This window comes from Bubalus kerabau, chromosome 3 (genome assembly GCF_029407905.1).
Source record: "Bubalus kerabau isolate K-KA32 ecotype Philippines breed swamp buffalo chromosome 3, PCC_UOA_SB_1v2, whole genome shotgun sequence".
Lineage (NCBI taxonomy): Eukaryota > Metazoa > Chordata > Mammalia > Artiodactyla > Bovidae > Bubalus > Bubalus kerabau.
The window spans coordinates 141,802,996-141,827,285 of NC_073626.1; the positions used below are offsets into that span (position 1 = coordinate 141,802,996).

Sequence of the window (24,290 nt, forward strand, 5' to 3'; positions counted from 1 at the left end):
AAGATCAGGGTTACATCTGGGGAAAGTAAATGGAAAAGAGGGGGGAAGGAGAAGTACATAAAGAGACCCACATCACTAGTAACATTTCAGGTGCTGAGTTGGGTAGTGAGTTCACAGATATTCATTACGTCACTGAAATTAATCATAGCCAAACATAGATCAATGGTGATAGTATTTCACGAACTAAAGATTATTAATTAATCTAATTCTATGTGCTCTGAGATCCACAGAAAAATTTTAAAGAGATAAACAATATTTGTCACAACGTGTCCATAGTATTAACATGATACATGATATATCATTAACACGATATAAACATTATGATGCTTAACACTAATGGTACCTGTGTGCGATTGAATGCCACTCTTGCAAAGACAGCTTGGGACACACTGGCTCTCTTCAACTCATCTCTGACTTGCTGGTAGATATCTGGAGATACTTCCACAGAGGAGTTGGTTGGCTCTGGCTTAACTGCTCTGGGAATGGGTGGGTGGTTCAAGAACTGCTGGTTGATGGCTTGAGGATGCTGGTGAGCCAGAAGCCGGCTAACGGCAATCTGTTGGTTGATCAGATGGGCCATGGCAATTTGTTGCCTGACAAGTTGTGGACTGAGCTGGGGAGAAAGAAGACCAGGGCTCATGATGGGCTGTAATGCGGGCACTTGGTTTCGGATTGGAGTACTGTGGTGGATTTGGCTATGAGGAGACTGTTCGTTGGTTTTCCCCAGGGAGGCCAGCTGGTTCATATTTGGTAAATGCATTGGACGCTGGCCCAGAACACAATAGTCTGAAAGGTTTTCTCGTTCCACTCTTTCCACTGTTAAGAGATAAAAATGATAATTTGTCATTATCATCATTAGTATAATTTGTTGCTGATACATGTAGTTTTAAATTATATTTTTGGTATATTAATGAAAAAGATTTTTTTCATACAAAGCTGGAAGACCCAGAGTAAAAGTGAGTCATCTTTTCCTGAAAAAATGTTACAATAATAGATTTTTCCATAGGTTATGATATGAAAGTAAAAATATTTGCCTTTTTTAAATTTCTAAAAGTATGCATTCTATTAAATAGCCAAGACAGAAATGGTTATTACAAATTCTAAATCTTCTCATGTTTCCAACCTCTATCACCTCCTTCGTCATCCACTGTGGTAAAAAAAAAAAAAAAGCTGTTTTCATCTTCTGTAGTTTGTGGTTAATTGTGTAGTTCATAAGTATCATGAAATGTCAAGAACAACATCTTCTGCCAAATTAATTGCTATTCAGGTCAGGAAGCAACAGTTAGAACTGGACATGGAACAACAGACTGGTTCCAAACAGGAAAAGGAGTACATCTAGGCTGTATATTGTCACCCTGCTTATTTAACTTCTATGCAGAGTACATCATGAGAAATTCTGGGCTGGAAGAAGCACAAGCTGGAATCAAGATTGCTGGGAGAAATATCAATAACTTCAGATATGCAGATGACACCACCCTTATGGCAGAAAGTGAAGAGGAACTAAAAAGCCTCTTAATGAAAGTGAAAGAGGAGAGTGAAAAAGTTGGCTTAAAGCTCAACATTCAGAAAACGAAGATCATGGCATCTGGTCCCATCACTTCATGGCAAATAGATGGGGAAACAGTGGAAACAGTGTCAGACTTTATTTTTTTGGGCTCCAAAATCACTGAAGATGGTGATTGCAGCCATGAAATTAAAAGACGCTTACTCCTTGGAAGGAAAGTTATGACCAACCTAGATAGCATATTCAAAAGCAGAGACATTACTTTGCCAACAAAGGTCCCTCTAGTCAAGGCTATGGTTTTTCCAGTGGTCATGTATGGATGTGAGAGTTGGACTGTGAAGAAAGCTGAGCACTGAAGAATTGATGCTTTTGAACTGTGGTGTTGGAGAAGACTCTTGAGAGTCCCTTGGACTGCAAGGAGATCCAACCAGTCCATTCTGAAGGAGATCAGTCATGGGATTTCTTTGGAAGGAATGATGCTAAAGCTGAAACTCCAGTACTTTGGCTACCTCATGCGAAGAGTTGATTCATTGGAAAAGACTCTGATGCTGGGAGGACTTGGGGGCAGGAAGAAAAGGGGACGACAGAGGATGAGATGGCTGGATGGCATGACTGACTCGATGGACGTGAGTTTGAGTGACCTCCGGGAGTTGGTGATGGACAGGGAGGCCTGGCGTGCTGCGATTCATGGGGTCGCAAAGAGTCGGACACGACTGAGCAACTGAACTGAACTGAACTGAATAAAAATCTCACATAAATACTATTATACAACTATGTAGACATTTATATAAAAGGCCTGTCTCATAGTATAGCCTTTCAACTCCTCACTTGGTATCTTTTCTATAGGAATGTATCTTTAAGACATGGATATTTTAATGACTGTGATATGCACTAGAATAAGAAAAAGTCTCACAAAATTAATAATATCACCTTGATTTACCATTTGTTTGCTAGGACCAGTGCATTCTCTTGGAAAAACCCTGTTAGCCTTTAACCTGCTTTCAAGATTGCCAGGAGAAATATCAATAACCTCAGATATGCAGATGACACCACCCTTATGATAGACAGCAAAGAAACTAAAGAGCCTCTTGATGAAAGTGAAAGACGTGAGTGAAAAAGTAATATCATGGCATCCGGTCCCATCACTTCATGGCAAATAGATGGGGAAACAATGGAAAGAGTAAAAGACTTTATTTTCTTGGGCTCCAAAATCACTGCAGATGGTGACTAAAACCATGAAATTAAAAGACACTTGCTCCTTGGAAGAAAAGCTATGACCAACCTAGATGGCATGTTAAAAAGCAGAGACACTACTTTGCCAACAAAGGTCCATCTAGTCTAAGCTATAGTTTTTCCAATCGTTATGTATGGATGTGAGAGTTGGACTATAAAGAAAGCTGAGCGCCAAAGAATTGATGCTTTTGAACTGTGGTGTTGGAGAAGGCTCTTGAGAGTCCCTTGGACTGCAAGGCGATCCAACCAGTCAATTCTAAAGGAGATCAGTCCTGAATATTCATTGAAAGAACTGATGTTGAAGCTGAAACTCCAACACTTTGGCCACCTGATGCAAAGAACTGACTCATTGGAAAAGACCCTGATGCTGGGAAAGATTGAAGGCAGGAGGAGAAGGGGACGACAGAGGATGAGATGGTTGGATGGCATCACCGACTCAATGGACATGAATCTGAGTAAGCTCCGGGAGTTGGTGATGGACAGGGAAGTGTGACTAAGTGACTGAACTGATTTACTATTTACTATTAGTAAATTACTAATTACTGATTACTGATTTACTATTAAATAAAATTCTCCCTTTTTCCAGGTTATTTTTCTTATATGTTTTATTGTACTTTAGTAAAGATTTAAGGAATAACTTTGAAAGGAAGAAAAAGGAAAGTATCATATATGTCTTTTCTTCCCTCAGGAATATTTCACAAGAAAGACTCACATCAAAAAAAAAAAAAAAAAAGTCACATCATATCAAATCAAGTCCTTATCTAAATCTCTGTATTACATTATTATGTAAAGCTAAGGTTTGTTTGGGGAAAACACATTAGGCTGAACCAACCTCTATCTTTGCCAGCTTTAAATGCTTGTGGATATAATCTAACAAAAACTGTGTTATGCTGTTGTTTTTATTTTGACACTCTGCTTGTGCTATTCTATGAATATTTCCCCAGGCCTGAACCCAGGCCCTGGCGGTGAGAGCATGTAATACCAACCACGGGGCTGCCAGGGAATTCCCCAAAAATCTGATAAAGCAAAAATTCTACATGGAAGTAATTTTTTCTTACAATTGGAAATGTTGTATATGATTATGCAAAAGTCTATTGATATAACTTTAAAGAAAACTACTTTGAGTGATTACATGCTAGTGAGCAGAAAAGTATTCACCTGTAAGACAAATTTTTTAACTAATTGCACCTTTCAATATGCAAACAGTGCTTGTAAATTGGCACATGGCTTACAGTGATAGAGTCATAATTGATCAAAAAAGTACTGAGTCTCACATACTAAGATAACGAACTTACAGCTGCCAGGGCAAAGGGACAGTTGGGAGTCTGGGATGATCGTGTATACACTGCTATATTTAACATGGATAACCAGCAAGGACCTACTGCATAGCACTCTGCTAAATGTTATGTGATAGTCTGGATGGGAGAGAGGCTTGGGGGAAAATGGATACATGAATACGTATGGCAGAGTTCCTTCATTGTTGGCCTGAAACTATCACAACATTGCTAACTTGCTATATACCCTAATACAAAATAAAGTTCAAAAGAAAAAGTACTGAATCTCAAAATATTTAGGTAAAAGTGATGTGTGCTGGAAAACTGGGTGAGATGACTCAAAACAGGGAATTTAGAGATGACAAAGTCACTAGAATCAAATCATACGTAAAATATTTGAAAAAAATCAATCAAGAAAGTAATATTTCTAAATTAATATTTTATATAATGTGATTTTTAAATACATACAAGGAAGTAATATCTGATCATTTTATTACATGTCTAAAGGTTTTGTATATTTAAAACTTCTAACTGGTAAAGCACATAGACATCCATATCTTGGGAGCACCTTATATTCAGACATATACAATATTTTCTCATGATTTTTTAAAAAATTGAATGGTTGCTTAACTTTCCTATGAACTCCTAAATAAGTCAAAAGTTTACTTCAAACTTCTTTAAGACTTCAATTTATAACTTAATCCTTTCGATGTAACTCATGTATTTTGTATTCACCTTTTCTTCATAAAGTTCAAGGTAAACAAATTATTTTAATCTTATCCTCTAAAGGCAAACATTTTTCAGGTATTGTAATAAGACACACTTAAAATCAAACCAAGCAAATAGTTAAGAGACTTTAAGCAAGGTAATCTAACACAGTTTTCATAGGACAGAAGTTGCTATTGTAAGTTCCTCACTGAAAGAAGTGAAGAGGGTATGGAAGAAGGTATTCCGTGTAAAGGGAAATCAAAAGAAAGCTAAAGCAGCAATGCTCATATCAGACAAATAGACTTTAAAATAAAGACTGTTAGAAGAGACAAAGAAGGACACTATACAATGATCAAGAGATCAATCCAAAAAGAAGATATAACAGTTGTAAATATACATACAACAAACATAGTAGCACCTCAATATATAAGGCAAATGCTAACAGCCATAAAAGGAGAAATTAACACAATAATAGTGGGTGACTTTAACACTCCACTTTTGTCAATGGACATATCATCCAAACAAAAAATCAGTAAGGAAACAAAGGCCTTAAATGTTACATTAGACCAGATGGACTTAACTGATTTTTATAGAGCATTCCATTGAAAAATAACAAAATACACATTTTTCCCAAGTGCACATGGAACATTCTCCAGGATCAACCATGTGCTGGGCCACAAAGCAAGCCCTGGTAAATTTAAGCAAATTAAAATTGTATCAGGCATCTTTTCTGACCATGTGCTATGAGATTAGAAATAAACTACAAGAAAAAAACTATTTAAAAAAAAACACAAATAGGTGGAGGCTAAATAAGATGTTACTAAACAACTAATGAATCACTGAAGAGATCGAGGAGGAAATAAAGTATCTAGAAACAAATGAAAATGAAAGCACAATGATCCAAAACCTATGGAATGCAGCAAAAGCAGTTCTAAGAGGAAAGTATAGCAATACAATCTTACCTCAGGAAACAAGAAAAATCTCAAATAACAACCTAACCTTACACCTAAAGCAACTAGAGAAAGAAAAACAAACAAACAAAAAACCTAAAGTTAGCAGAAAGAAAAAAAAAAAGCATAAACATCAGAGTAGAAATAAATGAAACAGAGACAAAGAAGACAATAGCAAAAATCAATGAAACTAAAAGTCGGTCCTTTGAAAAGATAAACAAAATTGATAAACCTTTAGCCAGACTCATCAAGAAAAAAAAAAGAGAGAGAGAGGACTCAAATGAATAAAACTAGACATGAAAAAGGAAACTTTACAACTGACACCACAGAAATACAAAAGATCATAAGAGATTTCCACAAGCAACTGTATGCCAATAAAATGGACAACCGGAAAGAAATGGACAAATTCTTAGCAAGTCACAAGCTCCCAAGACTGAATTAGGAAGAAATAGAAAACATTAACAGACCAATCACAAGCACTGAAAGTCCCAACAAACAAGTCCCAGATGGCTACACAGGTGAATTCTATCAAACATTTAGAGAAGGGCTAACCCCCATCCTTCTGAAAAGGTTCCATAAACTGCAAAGGAAAGAAAACTCCCAAACTCATTTTACAAGGCCACCATCACCCTTATACCAAAATCAGACAAAGGTGCTACAAAAAAAAAAAAAAAAAAAAAAAAAGATTATAGGCCAAATATCACTGATGAATATAGATACAAAAATCCTCAACAAAATACTAGCAATCTGAATTCAATCAAGTGAAATATATCCCTGGGATGCAAGGGTTTTTCAATATCCACAAATTTATCAATGTGATACACCACATCAATAAATGAAGAACAAAGTTTCCAGAATAAAGTCATACTTTTCAGGCAGAAATACTTGCCCTCAGACATTCAATTCACTTTTGTTTGCTTGCTTTTTAATTCAGCCAAAATAAAGGCAAATTCAAGTTAGTATATTATGTTTTCAGGTACATAAGAAGTAGACATTTTATTCATTTCTTATTCTACTAAAAAAAAAAGAAGAAGAAATATCCTGTTAATGCAAACATTCTTTGATCAAAAGCTAATTTTCCAAAATGTCACTATTTTCATTTTTCAGTACTTAATTACATTTGAGTTACTTTCTTGAGCTCTGTGAAATCTCTATGAAATTGGTGCAATAAGAATCAGAATAATATCAGTCCATATTCCTTTAAGATTTATTCAGTTCAGTTCAGTTCAGTCGCTCAGTCATGTCCGACTCTTTGAGACCCCATGGACTGCAGCACGCCAGCTTCCCTGTCCATCACCAACTCCCGGAGTTTACTCAAACTCATCTCCATTGAGACGGTGATGCCATCCAACCATCTCATTCTCTGTCGTCCCCTTTTCCTCCTGCCTTCAATCTTTCCCAGCATCAGGGTCTTACTTCTAATGAGTCAGTTCTTCGCATCCTTTAAGATTATACATAATAATTCCCCTTTTCTAATGAGTTCCCAGATCCTTATAATTTCATATAGTTTAGAACAGTGACTGAGGAAGTATCTTTTTAGTGACATGTGGCCACACCATGAAGTACTAACTCATTAGTAAACCATAATGAAGGCATTGCAAATTCAAATGCCTATACAGCCAGGTAGAGCACAACAGCCAGGGAAGCCAGCCACAGAGATACTAGGAGAGAAAGTCTTCCAGTCCAAAGACAGTAGTCACTACCTTGACTCAGCCAGTTGTCTTTCTCATATTGTCATTTCTTTAGATGTTTTTTCCAAAAATAATATTTTTTTTAATCTGGATTTTTGCAGGATAGCTCCTAAATTTAGAAACTGGCAAATAACTCCATTTTCAAAACACAAGAAAAGCCAAACAAAATACTTCTGAAAACTAGGTTCTGCCCATACACAGGTTACCAGTGTTAAAATTTTACCTATGAGAATAAAGATACCCTCTATGTTGTTAAGATGTTAAAGCAAACCTTATTCAGGAGCATCACAACAGGTCTAGGGACCACTGCAATGGGATATTACAGTCAGAGAAAGAGACTGGGGCCAACTCCAAAAACAGCATGAGAAAGTGGGAATATACAGCCAAGGAAGAGTCTGGGGGTCAGAGGTGGAAAATAACCAAAAGGAAACATCATGAGTAAGAGGGATTCTAGCTAAACTGACCTAACAGGATTCTTTGCTGAAGACAGGCCAGGGTGATCAGACATCACCTAGGGGATGTTAGAGGATGAGGAACCCGATAAGAATGAGATATCGAGGCTGATCAGATATCAAGCAGGTTCTGGTTAAACTGACTTAGCAGGGTTCTCATAAAACTGGATTTTACTAGGAAGTGCACAGATGGGCCTAGGAAAAGGTTCAAGAGCTTGTCTTAAGTTTGGTCAAGGAATGAGGCTTCATCAACATTTCCCAGGACTTGACAGCTCTATCAATAAAAGTCAAATTCTTTACTTCAAATAATGAAGAAAAAAAATCATCATCCCAGCTTTAAAAATGGCTGAAAATCAAATGATCACCAACAGGCTTTATTTTTACTGACCAAGGCTGTTCATGGTTTCAGGAGTAGTTTGCATAGATTTTGTCAAATCTGAAAAACATTTTCTTCTGCTGCCACTCTTATACAAATAATATCAGAATAATATTTTAGCCTCTTATGTCCCAGAAATAAGAATACAAATACTTGAAAGAAAAAAAAAAAGTCCGAGGAGCATCACATTGTACCAGACTCAACCTGAAAAGTAAGCTTGAACATTCATTACTTCTTTTCTCTCTTCTTTCTGACCTTCCTTCCATCCTTCCTTTCATTCCTCTCTTCCTCCTTCCCTCTCTTCTTCCCCTTTTCTTTCTTTTTAAATTATTTGAAAATAATCATAGTGACTAAAATGTAGACCTAACAGCAGTGCCTGATTTTGTATTTTGCTTTTTCACTCTGAGAGAAAATATCATGTTAAGCCTGTCTTAAATTAAACCAAGACCAAAGGTAAGCCCTGGTCCTAAGGGCTCATCTTATCTCTATAATACTTAGCGATGGATCAGAAATCCTAAAAAACATAAAGAATAAAATGGAGTGCTGCCTCTCATGACAAAAGCAATGCTCACATTCATAACAGAACATATCCTCAATAAAGCCAAAATGCTTACTTATTAAAGAGACATTAAAAATACAACTGCTTCCAGAGTTTTACATCAGAGTGCAATTTAATTCACAGTGAATTTGATTCTCAGTTCAGTTCAGTGGCTTAGTCGTGTCCAACTCTTTGCGACCCCATGAATCAAAGCACGCCAGGCCTCCCTGTCCATCACCAACTCCTGGAGTTCACTCAAACTCACGTCCATCGAGTCAGTCATGCCATCCAGCCATTTCATCCTCTGTCATCCCCTTCTACTCCTGCCCCCAATCCCTCCCAGCATCAGAGTCTTTTCCAATGAGTCAACTCTTCACATGAGGTGGCCAAAGTACTGGAGTCTCAGCGTTAGCATCTTCCAAAGAAATCCCAGGACCAATCTCCTTTAGAATGGACTGGTTGGATCTCCTTGCAGTCCAAGGAGCTCTCAAGAGTCCTCTCCAACACCACAGTTCAAAAGCATCAATTCTTCGGCGCTCAGCTTTCTTCACAGTCCAACTCTCACATCCATACATGACCACTGGAAAAACCATAGCCTTGACTAGACGGACCTTTGTTGGCAAAGTAATGTCTCTGCTTTTGAACATGCTATCTAGGTTGGTCATAACTTTCCTTCCAAGGAGTAAGCGTCTTTTAATTTCATGGCTGCAATCACCATCTTCAGTGATTTTGGAGCCCAAAAAAATAAAGTCTGACACTGTTTCCACTGTTTCCCCATCTATTTGCCATGAAGTGATGGGACCAGATGCCATGATCTTCGTTTTCTGAATGTTGAGCTTTAAGCCAACTTTTTCACTCTCCTCTTTCACTTTCATTAAGAGGCTTTTTAGTTCCTCTTCACTTTCTGCCATTGATTCTACCATTGCCAAAGTCCCTAAAGGTAATTTGTGGAATGAGAAGTGCCTGGGAAGGAATGATGTTCCCAGCTTAAAGTACAAGTCCCCAGCATGTGGCAAGTGGGGCTGAAACACTGCCATGTTTAGTAGCAGAGCAGCTTTCTGTAGCTATTTTAACCTCTGGAGAAGGGTCCCAGTCCTCGGGCCTTACAGCTGGGTAGTTCAGATCTGGAGTCTGCTCAAGTTTCTGAGAAACTCACAGGTCCTGGAGGATCTTGCTAATTCCTTTGAAGTTCCTGGGACTCAGTGAAAATAACAAAGGCTGGGAACTACTATCTAACCATCCTCTGAGCTTCTGGGGTTGTATACAACTCCAAATAGATGTCCTAACCAAGAGCACCCTATGAACATTAGCTATTCAATGCCCAAGACTGCTGGCTATGATAGGTTATTCACAGTCAAGAAAGTTGTACTCCACCCCAGGGATTTATTTGCATTACAATGAAAAGGTATTTGGTTCAAAAAAAATCTCATTTTACTTCATGCCATTTCACAGTACATCCTGGAAATCAAGTGTTTAAGAATCACAAATCCCTGACATACACATATATATTTTAGAAGGTTGCAGAAACATTTTCAATGCTCAAAAAATATATGTCTATATGTAAATCTTGTCATATTCCTATCTGGCACTTAGTTTTTTATTATAATGTCTTTATTGCAGCCCGGGGTAAATATGTTTTCAGCTATGGGGAAAGATGTATGGCATAAAAGTTAACAGCAGAGATTTCTAAGCCAGACTGCCAGGGCTTAAATCTCAGCTTGCCCATTTGGTAGATATGTGACCATGGATAGGTTACTTAACTTCCTTGTGCCTTAGGACATTCAACGTGGATTAAAAAGTATGCCTACCTTGAAGGATTATTGTGCAGATTAAATGAATTAATATATGTCAACACTTAGAACAGTATCTGGCACTATGTAGTGTTTATCATTACTGTTAATATCCACCTTGTTTGTGTGTCTGTCTGTGTGTGTACTGACATATGTACACACATGGATGTACATTGCACATTTCAGGTCTGTGTCAAAGACATTAAAAATACGGTCCTATGAAACATCAAAATTTATATTTCATGGAAACTGTTAGAAATACAAATTCAGAATCTCTTCGAGTTTTTATGTATACCAAATTTCCAATTCTTACATAAAGTTTGAGAATCAATGCCTATATCATTTTTGCTTTTACTTACTGTCTTTTGAGAGTATATAAGATATAGCTGCCAGGTGATTTTCATGTATTCTGAAATTTGAGAATCCTATTCTGTATTGTCCGGGCTTTTATGTTGTTGTCTTTTGAGATTATGCAAGACATTTATAACTGTCATATTTCTTTTTTTTTCTCTAAACCCTAATGACATTAAGGATTCAATCTTACTGAACTGTCACTATATTATTAAAGCTGGTTAAGTGGTAAGTATTAATCGTGTCTGACTCTTTGTGACCCTGTGGACTATAGCCCGCCAGGCTCCTCTGTCCATGGAATTCTCCAGACAAGAATACTGAAGTGGGTAACCATTCCCTTCTCCAGAGGATCTTCTCGATCCAGGGATCAAACCCAGGTCTCCTGCATTATAGGCAGATTCTTTACAGTCTGAACCACCAGAAAAGCCCTCACTGTATTATAAATGTATCAAAACATTTTGAATTTTCTTCTCTATGATGTATATTTAGTTTTTGTTGATGATCATATTATACTGAAGAAGCATTGATTGGACCTGATATTAGAAAACTGCACTCAAATCTACATTCTAATTCTTACTAGCTCTGAGACCTCCTTTTGAGCAAGTTGGAGATTTCTCTGGATCTTAGTTTTACTGTAGGGAAAATATCATTATCTTAGAATTGTAAGGGTAAATTTTAGATGATCAGTATCTACATGAAAGGTCTTTGTTTAAATGTTACTGTACATTTCAGAAAATGTCTATATAATTATGATTAACAGATTAGCTTTGCCATTTCAAAATTAGGACATTCTGACCATTCTGACCTGATTAGGACATTCTGACCATTCTGACCTGATTAGGACATTCTGACCAGTGTCTGCTGTTTTTCAAGGGTCATGTGAAGAACTGCAACTTTTCCTTTGGTTTAAGTAACAATGGCATGTTATATCATATTGCTTTTTAAAACAAATCACTATAGCTTAAAAGAATTCATTGTCAATTTAGAATCATATGCTTCAAAGCACATGAAGGAATGTGTTAGATTTAGCTTCTCCAAATGAGGCTTAATAGTTCATATCTTGACTTTCAAATTAGGAGACAGCAGAATAGATGGGAAATAAAATGACAACCTCCCAACTCTGGAAATTAAATTTATAGGAATACTATATAAATACAGCTTTAAGTTTCAAAAATTACTATAAATAAAAAATGGAAAGAAAACTTAAGGAATAAAACATGCTTTAACTATATACAAGTTACATTCACATTAACCATAAAAAAGAAGAAAAGGGTCCTACAGTATTTTTTTCTAATTGAAGAATGAAAGTGATAGTCATGTCTGAGTCTTTGTGACCCCATGGACTGTAGCCCACCAGGCTTCTCTGTCCATGGGATTTTCCAGACAAGAACACTGGAATGGGATGCCATTTCCTTCGTCAGGGGATCTTCCCAACCCAGTGATCGAACCCGGCTCTCCAGCATTGCAGGCACACTCTTTACCATCTGAGCCACCAGGGAAGCCCCAACTGAAGAATAGTTGATTTACAATATTGTATTGGTTTCAAGCATACAACAAAGTGATTCACTTATACATACATGTGTATATATCTATATTATTTTTCCAATTATTTTCCATTATAGTTAATTACATGATGTTGAATATAGTTCCCTGTACTATATAGTAAATCTTTGTTGTTTTACACACAGAGAGAACTAAAAGAAACATAGGGGCTTCCTGGATGACTCAGCAGTAAAGAATTCGCCTGCAATGCAGGAGATCAGGAGATGTGGGTTTGATCCCTGGGTCAGGAAGATCCCCTAGAGGAGGAAATGGCAACCCACTCAGTATTCTTGCCTGGAAAATCCCATGGATGGAGAACCCTGGCAGGCTACAATCCAAAGGGTGACAAAGAACTTGACACGACACGACCAAGCAAGAGCATGCATGCAAAAGAAACACACAAACACACACAATAGCTTTTTTTTCTTCAGCCTATTGCTTCTCTGTTAGATTCATTGTTTTTATTACTTCTATCCGCTATAGATGCTATAAAAAAGTAAATCCAGAAAAATTTCAGTACTCAAAATATACTCAAGTGACTTTATGCCCCAAAGTATACTTTCTGAAGAGGATTTATGAGCAAAGGGTGAAGCCATATACATAGAGTTATCTGCTAATCAAAGCAAGATGGCACAGGATAGGTGCAAAGAAGAGCAAACTGGGATTTTTACAGCCTAAGTTCTAACTAGCTGGGGGATTTGGGGATGACCTGCAAAATGAGAAAGATTACCCATAAACTGGTTTTAAAGCAACCTTCCAGGTTACTCATCTAATAGCATATTAAAGAGTATTGTTGCTAGGATTTTCAAAGCAATTCCCTGGCAATATCTGCTTCTGTTTTTTGACTCCTTGGCAAAAATTAAGACTTAACTCAAGATATCTCTCTTTGGGAAACTCCCCAATGCAACAATAGTAGTTTAGTAGTTTATACACTGGTAATAACAGCAGTTGTAGTATTGCTCTTGCAAGTTTATCTGTCAACACTGCTTAAAAGACTGATAATTTTTTCCAGAAACATGAACCAAGTGTTTCAATGCAAACCTTAACAAAATTGCCTTTGAGAAAGAAGCCCTAGGGTTTTGTCCATAGTTATAATGAGTAGAAAGCAATGAATTGGGTAAAAGGCTTTGCAATGAGAAATTTCTGGAATTTCTGGCCTATGGATTTTTCCTTAAACCATTAAGATGCTTATGCAAATGTAAACAGATTAGCAAGAATGAGTGCTAATGGATTCCATAATAAGCTAACACTCTAAGTATTCACCAGAACAAATCCTGGAAACCCTGGATAGAAGAGTACAGCCAAATAAAAATTTGGGTGGGAGGAGTGAAGAATAATTCATTTCTCTGTGACTCCTTCAGCCTCAAAAAGTACTCTAGAAGCAATTCTACAAGGTTAGACAAAGGCTGACCATGTGGCACTCTTGGTAATCAATAGTTTGGAATTGGTACTCACATCTTGAGCATAGGGAAAAGATATTCTTGAGCATACCACTGCTGTGGATTTCCAAACCTCCACCCCAAGATCCTTGCTCCCTCAACCCTAACCCCCAAACCTTGTATCCTAATTTTAAAGATAATGATCCTGTCTAATACCAGAGAAGTTAGATAACTTGTTCAAGGTCAAATAGTAGTCCAAATGTAGACAAATATTTAGCAAAAATTAAAATGATTAGAGTTACTGGCTTTGGTCTTATAAGCATAATAAACAAATCACAGGGCCAGTAAAAACTAATGTTTGTTTGTTAGTTTTTCCTCTTTTTCTGCATAACTCAAAGTGAAGTTCTCAGGGACTAAATGCTTCACAAGTACTTTTGTTGTATTTCCTTTAGAGAAAAATATTTTTATTCTTAGTGTACTGCAGATAACTTCAAGCCTTCTATCATTTATATAGTAGTTGAGGTACTGAGCTAACCCTTAACACATCACTGTCATTTAATTCTCACATAAGAATTACATCACATAGATATTATTATGCCACTTTATTGAAGAAGTTGAAGATCAGTGGAAAAAAAAAGAAAACATAAATTTATTAAATAAAGCAAGTAACAGAACTCAAACCTATGTCTTTAGGACCTTAAAGCCTGTGTCCCACTGCTTATGTTAAACTTCCCAAGTTGGGGCACGTGGCTGCTATTCATTTTAGGGTTTGAGTCAGGACTTATCAACTTTCCAACAGACAAGTCCTGCTTTCTGTCTGTACATGTGTGTGCAGGTGTGCATGCGGTCCATACATGCAGAGGTGACATGATGAGTGGCTGAGTTATCTGAATGGTAGGGGCTCTCCCTGTAGGCTACACTCTGTGCCCTGTAAACCTTCCTGATGCAACAGACTGCAGAAGCCAGTCGGTTCTGAACGGTGAGGAAATTACTGATTTTTCCCAACTGCATGAGCTAATCACTAAAATAGGATTATTCACATTTGCTTTTTAATTGTTTTAATTCATTGGATAGCATTTATTAACTACTTTGTACTTATTTATTAGTCAGCTACTATGTATCAGGTCCTTGTGAGTCCCTTGGACAGCAAGGAGATCAAACCAGTCAATCCTAAAGGAAATCAACCCTGAATATTCATTGAAGGGACTCATGCTGAAGCTGAAGCTTCAATACTTTGGCCACCTGATATGAACAGCCAATGCACTGGAAAAGACCCTGATGCTGGAAAAGACTGAAGACAAAAGGAGAAGAGGGTAGCAGAGGATAAGATGGTTGGATAGCATCACCAATTCAATGGACATGAACTTGGGGGAACTCCAGGAGCTGGTGAGGGACAGGGAGGTCTGGCATGTCACAAAGAGTCAGACATGACTTAGCGACAAACAACAACACATACAGTTATGATGACAGCCCCTACAGATATAGCACTGAATAATACTAGCTTGAAAGAGCTCCGTCTATAGATTTGCTTCAGACAGTTTAACAGCTTGGTACACAGAGATGGACCTGTAGCAACTGCCTATGATATAAGATGCATTTCTATTTGATGATAAAACATAGCTTCTTTAATCCCTATTTTGTTGTTATTAGCAATTCATTCTAGTCATCTGCAATATAAATTTGCACTCACTATATTTATTTTCATGAATCCTCCCATTCTTTTACTTTTGTTGCTGCCAAAAAGCTTTATCCCCAAATGAGTGCCATCAGTATGGATTCCCTCCTGACTGATGACACATGAATCACACAACTGAGAGCTTTTGCAAGAACTCTTTTTAAGCTCTGTAAATATGAAGTATTCATTTGAAACAAAAAATAAAATGGGGTATGCACACTCATATAACATGGTAATAACTTGAGAATCTCAGGAAATCACAACAAATTCACATGAATGAACTACTATATGAAATTGGTGACATACAATTTTAACCTATGTAAATGGCAATTACATCTGATTCAACCTGATATTTATTTAGACTCCTCTCTGTGAACTGGGCTACACATCAACAGTAAAAAGACCTACTGTCCACCCAAAGTCTTTCACTGAGTTAATTTTTTTTAATGTAAACATAACACTAATTTTCCGGACAAACCAGAACAGCATCATGTCTGCCAATACTGAACATGCCCAATCACTGAAAATACTTCTGATTTATTCTGTCTTAGTCAATAACTGTAGGTCCAAAGTCGATTTGTTATATAAAAACTGCTTTTTTGTTAACACAAAAATAGACACAATTTCAAGAGCTAAAGCCAATATTTCATATATACCAGATATAAATCCCACACCACTGGAAATTAAAAACAAAACTATAACCAGAAGAGTTCACTAAATATAATTAAAGAAAATATTAGGAGTTTGAAAGGGCTGAAGGGCAAAAAAAAAAAAAAAAAAAGCTAAGTCTTTTAGGACTATGAAACCTAAAGATTTTTTTTTCCCCTCTAAATTTGTTAAAGAGAATCTGTCTCTGGATTGAGAATTCGCTTGCAAAGTCTCTGCCTAGAGCAAGATATTCAGAGCCAACTTGTTAACTCCTAATAAAACAAGGCTTGGAAGGAAAATGCTTCCAGCCCATAAGCAAAGTGTACCAGCCAGCATTGTGATAATACCCCAAATGATTGGTTTTCTTAGGTATATTTTCCCCTTATTATCAACTTCCTCTTTCCATCATACTAAGATCCACAAAAAATATATATCTCCCATAAAGCAACTTGAATCTGAACACCTTTGTGTTTTGACAATAAAAGGTCATATAGGACCCATTATGTTCCATGGAAAAAGTGAGCACTGTCCACCTTTACTGCATCAGAACACTATTGTCCCTTTTGGTGTCAAATGATGCTTTATCATAATTGGATAACACTGGTCATTTCAAATATTCCTACAGCTTTCTGAATAGGTTAAAGTTACCTATATCTAATCATATCTTGATTTTCACTCTTTGTTTTAATCTGCAACCATAATTTCAGGGGTAAATTGACATATGATTTAAAAAATCACATTTTAGAAACTCAACAGTATTGTTCAGGAGTATTCTATGTGGATTAATTCTTTTCTTTAACCTATTAAGGAAATGTTAATCAAAGAAACTATCAACCCATAATTCATTCTTTTCCATTGGCCATTCTCTTTGACTTCATAGGACTTAAATGTTTGGGGCTGTTATTTTTAGTAAACTATTCAATAAACTAGCTGGAAATACCTCCAAGGGATGTTTTTCTTAGGCTACATAAATGGTCTCTAATTTTTATTTAATAAAGGTGTTACTGTCTCTTTCAGTGGAATTAATTAACAGTTGTTAAATCTTTAGCTCAAAAAGTAATTAACAGAAAAAGAGAATGAGTTTAACTGATAACTAATTTGCTAAGGATATTTGTAATATGAATTAAACAAGCAAAAATTTTCTTTTTTCTCTCAATTGAGACATCCAATAGCAAATAAGATTAGTCACAATATAACATGTGCAAAAATAAAACTGTTCTAAGTGTGTATGTTCAAATAAATTCATCTATATTAAATTAAATTCTATTAATATTTACTAAGTATCTACAATATTCAAAGTCCTATGTTCACAGCGCTTGGAGAAGGTAACAAAATGGATGAGTCCTACAGATGTTCTTTCACGGAATTTTTGGTCTAATAGGGAGACTATTCAAGAATCGAACTTACTACTAACATGGAACTTAGAAGGTGACAGCTTGAAAGGACAAGTGTTAGAACTCATAGCCTGACTTGTATTCCAGATGATTCTAGATTTATGTCCATTCCTATGGGAGTTCAGAAGTTCAAGGTCAGATAATCTCAAATTCTTGCACAGGGTAAGAACCAGTCAAACAGTGAGTCCAACAACTATCTACCATAGACAGTGGTGGTCCTAGCACTCTGTATGTAAGAGCTTCATTCGAGCACCTTGCAAACCTAAGTGCTTTTCCGTTTTAACTCTGTAAATCATCTGAGGAAACACAAATAATACTTTTCATTTACTCAATCAAGAGACCAAGAGAATTCTGACTTCAACCTACTGGTTCCCCCAAAATAAAAGGATGTCACCACACTCATAACAGATTTTAAATCTGGATATTTGCTAGTCGGCATACAATAGCTCTCATTTCACAACTCTGTGGTATCTTCATCAGGCACCATCGGATCTATCTTTGTTTTACCTTTTGTTTCTTGGCAAGACAAATGGAAATCTGAAACTATGAAAAATCTAAAGTTTGTGAAAGGAAAAGCTAACAACTAAAGAGACCAGAACCACAACCTTTAACCACATCATCCCAATTCAACTCCTTGTTTCTCTCTGTTTCTCAAACATATTTGGTCCAGAGCCCATTTCAGAGTTCCCCACCTAGCCCCTGTCCCAGCCATTCTCTCCCTCACTGCTAGATAATCAGGACATAATGGCCTCCTCTGGCTCCATCCTTTCTCCTTAGTATCAGGCTGGGGGTGGAAGTGTGTGTTGCCCTCAGGCCTGATGCTGCAGTTAGCTGCTCTTACATCCTTTCATCACTCAGTCACTATCTACGCCCTCACTTCCTTATAACCTTCCATCTCTGATGTATATAACTTCTCTTTGTATTCATGACAAGGAAACAGCGCCCTCCAATGTCATTATGGTCCCTTTTTTGCCAAAGCTAAGAGCTTCCAGGGGCTTCCTAGGTAGCTCAATGGTAAAGGATCTACCTGCCAATGCAGGAGATGCAAGAGACATAAGTTCAATCCCTGTATTGAAAAGATGTCCTGGAGAAGAAAATGGCAACCCACTCCAGTACTCTTGCCTGAAGAATTCCATGGACAGAGGAGGCTGGAGGGCTACAGTCCATGGGGGTCACAAAAGAGTTGGACACGACTAAGTGACTAAACAACAACAAGGGCTTCCAATCTCCTCTTCTCCTTCTCTTGCCCCTGTCCCCCTTGATAACATTTCTCCGCTGGTAACCCACCTTCCCTTGACTTCCATGAAACCTCACTTTCTATCTAATCATGTCTTCTAACCCCTGGCCCTTTTATGCCTCAAAGCTTCCAATCCCTGCTTGTTCTAACTTTCTCCTTCAGAGAATCCTCCTTTGGTATCACTGTAACTAGTATATCCAAAAAATTGGCTACAGAATCTATTCTCTAGTCCTGTCTTTTGGTAAGCTTGCTCCGCACCTTGAACAGCCCAGTGGATATTTCTCACTAGTTCACCAACTCTCCAAAGCACCAGCAACTTCCTCTCAGTTTATATCAATACGTTTCTGTCAAAACCATCCCAGAGTCACTTAAGTTCACAACCTTGGACTCTACTTTGATTTTCCTTTCTCTTCCCACTCACATACTGCATCAGTCACCTCTCTTTTTCCCATTCCTGCCACCAAAGCCAAAGCCCCACCTCCCTCACCATCTTCACTTCCATGTATTATTGAAGTAGATTCTCGCTTGCCTGTATTCTCCAGAGTGTGCACACCACCCCTCTTCCTCTCATTTGCCTCCCCTCCTGCCGTACACACTCACATCCATACAATGGTTTCAGATGGCTTCTAGAAGATTTTTTTTAACTGTCATTATCATTATTTCACTTCATTGCTGAAAAACTTTCAATGATTCTCAGAATGTCTCAACTGGGCTTTCAGAGTGCCCTAAGATGTGTTCACTAGCTTTCCAACTTTATTTTGCATTACTATAACACAAAAGCTTCTCACAGCCAAGTCCCAAACATTTTTGCTCTTTCACCAATGTTTGGTCCCACCATCAGTCCCACATCCAGCCATGCTCTATCTTTTCCTTTTCATCAGTCAAAAATCTTAGCCATTCTGGGCATGTTATATTCACAGTATCATGACAGAGACACTGGACAACCACCCAAATTTTCCTATTACATTATGCTCTTCTGCACCTGTGCACCTCTGCTGATGAACTTGCAGCTTTCTGGTTCTTCCTTCTCCTTGTCCTCTCAGAGAAAAGCTCTATTTGTCCTAAGGTTTAACTCATGTGCTACTTCTTTTTTAATTATCCCTCACTCCCAACCAAACCTGACACCCAGCAGGTATAATTTATAGACCTTCTTCTGTGTTACCACTGCACTAGTTTATATCACTGCTATATATTTGCCAGATACACTTATAGGGTCTCCTCCCTGCTAGGATGAGGCAACACAACTAGAGGTAGGAACTGTATCTTACGTGTTTCTGAATGTCTCTCTGCTTCTAGCACTGAATATGGGCTATAGTAGAGACATTCACTAAACATTTAATCAAAATTAATCATCTCATTGTGACTGTAACTTTCTTGCAAAGGAGGACTATATAATGATCCCTACTTATAATCCTGTGAGGTAGTTGATGTCTTTCTGAATCATAATAAAAGATGTTATATTATTAACTATTTCATAGAGAACACAGGCTTTTAAAAACCAGAAACCATGTCTTATAATTCTTTCAAACTTCCCTGGTAGCTCAGAGGTTAAAGCGTCTGCCCTCAATGCGGGAGACCAGGGTTTGATTCCTGAGTTGGGAAGATCCCCTGGAGAAGGAAATGGCAACCCACTCCAGTACTCTTGCCTAGAAAATCCCATGGAGGGAGGAGCCTGGTAGGCTACAGTCCACAGGGTCGCAAAGAGTCAGACACGACTGAGCGACTTCACTTTCACTTTCACTTTCATGGATGAAAAAAACGAAGAGATTAGAAAAGTAGGTCCTTTTTCCCTTTTCATTCTTTTTTAACACATGTTTTTAAATGGCTTATGCTGTACTTGTGCCTAGTCACTCAGTCGTGTCCAACTCTTTGCAACTCCATGGACTCCCCTGTCCATAGAATTCTCCAGGCAAAAATACTGAAGTGGGTTGCCATGAGCTCCTCCAGGAGAGCTTCCCAAACCAGGGATCAAACCCAGGCCTCCCACATTGAAGGAGGATTCTTTACTGTCTGAGCCACCAGTGGTGGCTATTACCCAAACGGCTTATAAGTAGTATAAGTATGAGAAGATAGCAAGTTTGTTTCATCTACAAACCACATTGTTGACAAATGATTGTTTTCATTCTTTAAACATTTATGAATAAATACATCCAGGCTAAAGAAACAGTTACCAGTATAGCTAGAATAAGCGTCTTAAAATCCAATTAAGAAATGAGTCCACATCTGAGGTTAGGTACTACGGATAAGCTCCTAGTCTGAAGGTCAGCAAGGGTAAGGTGATCAATGAATGCACATCAGTGATAACCAGTGTAAATGCACAAGGCTCTTACAAATATTGGAAAACTCGTAAGATGGAAAGTGCTTGTTTGTGGAAGTGATGTTTCTATGTCAGTGAATCTAATATTCATATGAAATTCAAGGATTTGATGTTGTTATTATTTTACACAAGGTACACTATAGGCAGAGGGCAGACAAACTTCCTTGCCAAACACCTTAATTTAGATTCAAAACTGAAAGCAAATTTCTTTCATGACTCAGAAGAATTAGGTAGACGAAAGTTAAGTTACTTTGACCTCATCAGAGCTAAACAACAGCAGAGGGAGAAGTACCGGCAGTTGATTAAAGGCATTGTCCTGACCACCAAGGCTAAGCAAGGACTGCCTTGTGGAACCAGGTCAGAGGACACTCATTTCTCTATTCAACTTCGAGGCGCCACTTTGTAAATGACACAATCATTTTTGGGTACAAGAGGTGCTTTAAATGTGGTAACATTATATCATTTCAGCTATAATGATCATAATTACTTATTTCTTTTAATCACAACCCACTTAACCACTTTAGTACAGAGGACTAGTTCAAGGAGTTTAATTTTCATTCAACATCTAATCTTTGTGTTTACTGAAACCCTTCCCGGGCTTTGTTTACCGTCTGCTTGCTGGCCTGGACGTTTGATCTTGCAAGACTAGATCAGACAGGGTCAGATAAAATACTGATTACTAGAATAAACCAGGCTTGAGGAAGTAACACTGGTTTTTAAAAATCCTCATTTCTCCCAGCTTTTTAATATTTTGCAAAATAAGTTCAAATAAACAAATAAAATGAAGACAACTAGCAATCAGGGGTTCTTGAGCAATGATTGAGAAAAGGAAAGTGATGGGGATAATTTTGCTTTCTGGCCAAAGTATGGGGTTTGCTTAGGTCTGCTCATTCTAGTGGTATTATTTTATGACACAAACAATTTTGTGAGATCCACTAGATTTGTGTAAACTTTCAATGACCCCTTAATTCTTGTGACATATTAAATACTTGAGATTGACCTGACCAAAAATGATAGTTCACTTTGCTTTTGGTGCCAGATGGAAAACATTTTAAATATAAAGTTATTTTCTTTTAACTTATTAGTTTTTAATTAGGGAACATTTAAAATATATCATCCCTTCTTTGTTAACATACTTTCTTATTCTTATAAGCTCCCCTGTGAAAGCAGATTGCCAGAATAACATAATTTCTAATAGTATTGCACAAAATTGTCACTTAGCTTCATAAAAATGATGGGGCAAGTTTATGTCTAAATAGATTTAATACATAAGATGACTTAGGTTAAAAAATTAAGTGTTTTAATAAAACGTGTAGCACTTAAGAAAGAAAAATTCATAGGTAAATCTCATACAACCCCTAGAATTCTTGAGAATAATTAATGGCATGAATGCTTCTAGGTCCCTGTGGATTAATCTTGTGTCCAACACTAAGATTCCTGCATAAACAACTGTTAATATTGCTCTTTTTGTTTTGCTTTGTTTTTCCACAAAGTATACTTTTTTTTCCCTTAAACCTGGGAGTTTATATGAGCTATACATTGTAGAAACTACGCCAGAAGCAATTATAGTATGAGATGAACAGCAATAAAAAAAAATGCCATCTAAACCAACCAACTATGCCATTCACCCACTTCATTTTCTTCAATATCAAAAACCCCTGGGGAGTAGGTTCATAGTTCTGATCTTTAAAACCATAGTATACAAACTGTCTCCCATCTATCCTAAATTAACACTAATGTTAACTCAAATACGTCTATGTCAACTATGATTGTCTTTGAAATTAAAGGAAAAAGGTAAACAGAATGTGCTTTGCTATGATCACTGAGGAAAATAAAGTTAACATGCTAAGCCAAACCAACTTAGGACGTTTTAAAGAGTAAGTGTAAACGTTTAGCTATAATAACAACAAATTCAAAAAATGCACATTAAAATGTTTACTTCAAAATTTAGACAATTCTATTTGTATATAGTCTTCACATCTGTTTTTAATGATATCAAATTATTGATTATTCATTTTTCTCATATTTATTTAAGCATTAACTATAGAATTTGCAATCTGATCTTTTTTTTTTTTCAAATCCTTTCAGTAGACTTTTATTTTTGCCAGGTTTTAGTCATATTTACTTTGATCTTTCAAAGTATATAATTATTTTACTGTTTATTTACTTCTATGAGAAGAGAAAAAAATTTTGACCTACAAGATCTATATGTGGCAATTTGTAACAGAATCACATAGCTTATGTTTAGGAAATCATGGTTTTGATTAAGAAGCAACCATTTAGTTCCCACTGTTTTATTAAAACAGACATTAGAAGATAATAGGAAACATATTTAACAATGTAGAGTGCATTTGGTTTGAGCCATCAGTAAGTTAGCATCAGATTTTCTTCTACACTGAGTATCAGCAATGATACATGGAAGCTGGTAACTATGGGGTGGAAAAAGGCAGGGGTGGGGAGACAATAAAAGACAGAGAACACTGATTTCTGGGTTCTGAGGAGGAGGAGGGCATGGCAACCCACTCCAGCATTCTTGCTTGGAGAATCCCCACGGACAGAGGAGCATGGCGGGCTACAGTTCATGGGGTCACGAAAGAGTCAGACGTGGCTGAGCTACTAAGCAAAGAAAGAGTCTCAAGTAGAATTCTGGTTTTGCTACTTTATTTCCAGGCTTGAAATTCCAGGTTTGTTTTTTTGTTTTGTTTTGTTTTTTCATTTTGAAAATGGATGGACACAAATAGAAATTTCACAAACAAAATCACTGCTTTCTCATGAGTAATGGGTTCTACTAGATAGGAACCCCCACAGTGACATCTATTCATAGCATAAAGCTTCTATCAATGGAAATGTTCCTGTATAGGTCCAACACTTCCTTTTCTCTGAAGGTTGAAGGTTAATAAAATGCACTTCTCTGGAGTGTTTATTTTCTGCACACCATTCTACCTGTCATGAATTCTTTGTTTTTCCTCCCACTCCCTTGGTTGATGAATCAACACCACTTGAACTGTTTTACGGCAGCTTGTGTTTACTTCACACATACCTTAACCTTCCCTTTTCTCCTCCTACTGACACACACACATGCACACACACACTTTTCAACAGCAATGACTAGCGCCATCTCTTTGAATAGTATGTGTACATAGTGTCTGGCCGCCTCTCCAGGTGTGGATCCTTGACCTCCTGAAATCAAGGTCTCAGTCTGCTTTTATGGCACTTAAAGAATTAACTGTG

At 37.2% G+C, this 24,290-nt stretch overlaps 1 protein-coding gene across 4 annotated transcripts in view; it reads right to left on the minus strand.

The window, feature by feature from the left end:
• SATB2 (SATB homeobox 2) overlaps positions 1 to 24,290 on the minus strand; it is a 203,489-nt gene that overhangs the window by 75,502 nt on the left and 103,697 nt on the right. For all 4 annotated transcript variants that reach the window (XM_055573034.1, XM_055573035.1, XM_055573033.1 and 1 more), the window contains one exon: positions 344 to 816. In XM_055573034.1, coding sequence (XP_055429009.1) covers positions 344 to 816 — 473 coding nt within the window. The remainder of the gene's footprint in view (positions 1 to 343; positions 817 to 24,290) is intronic.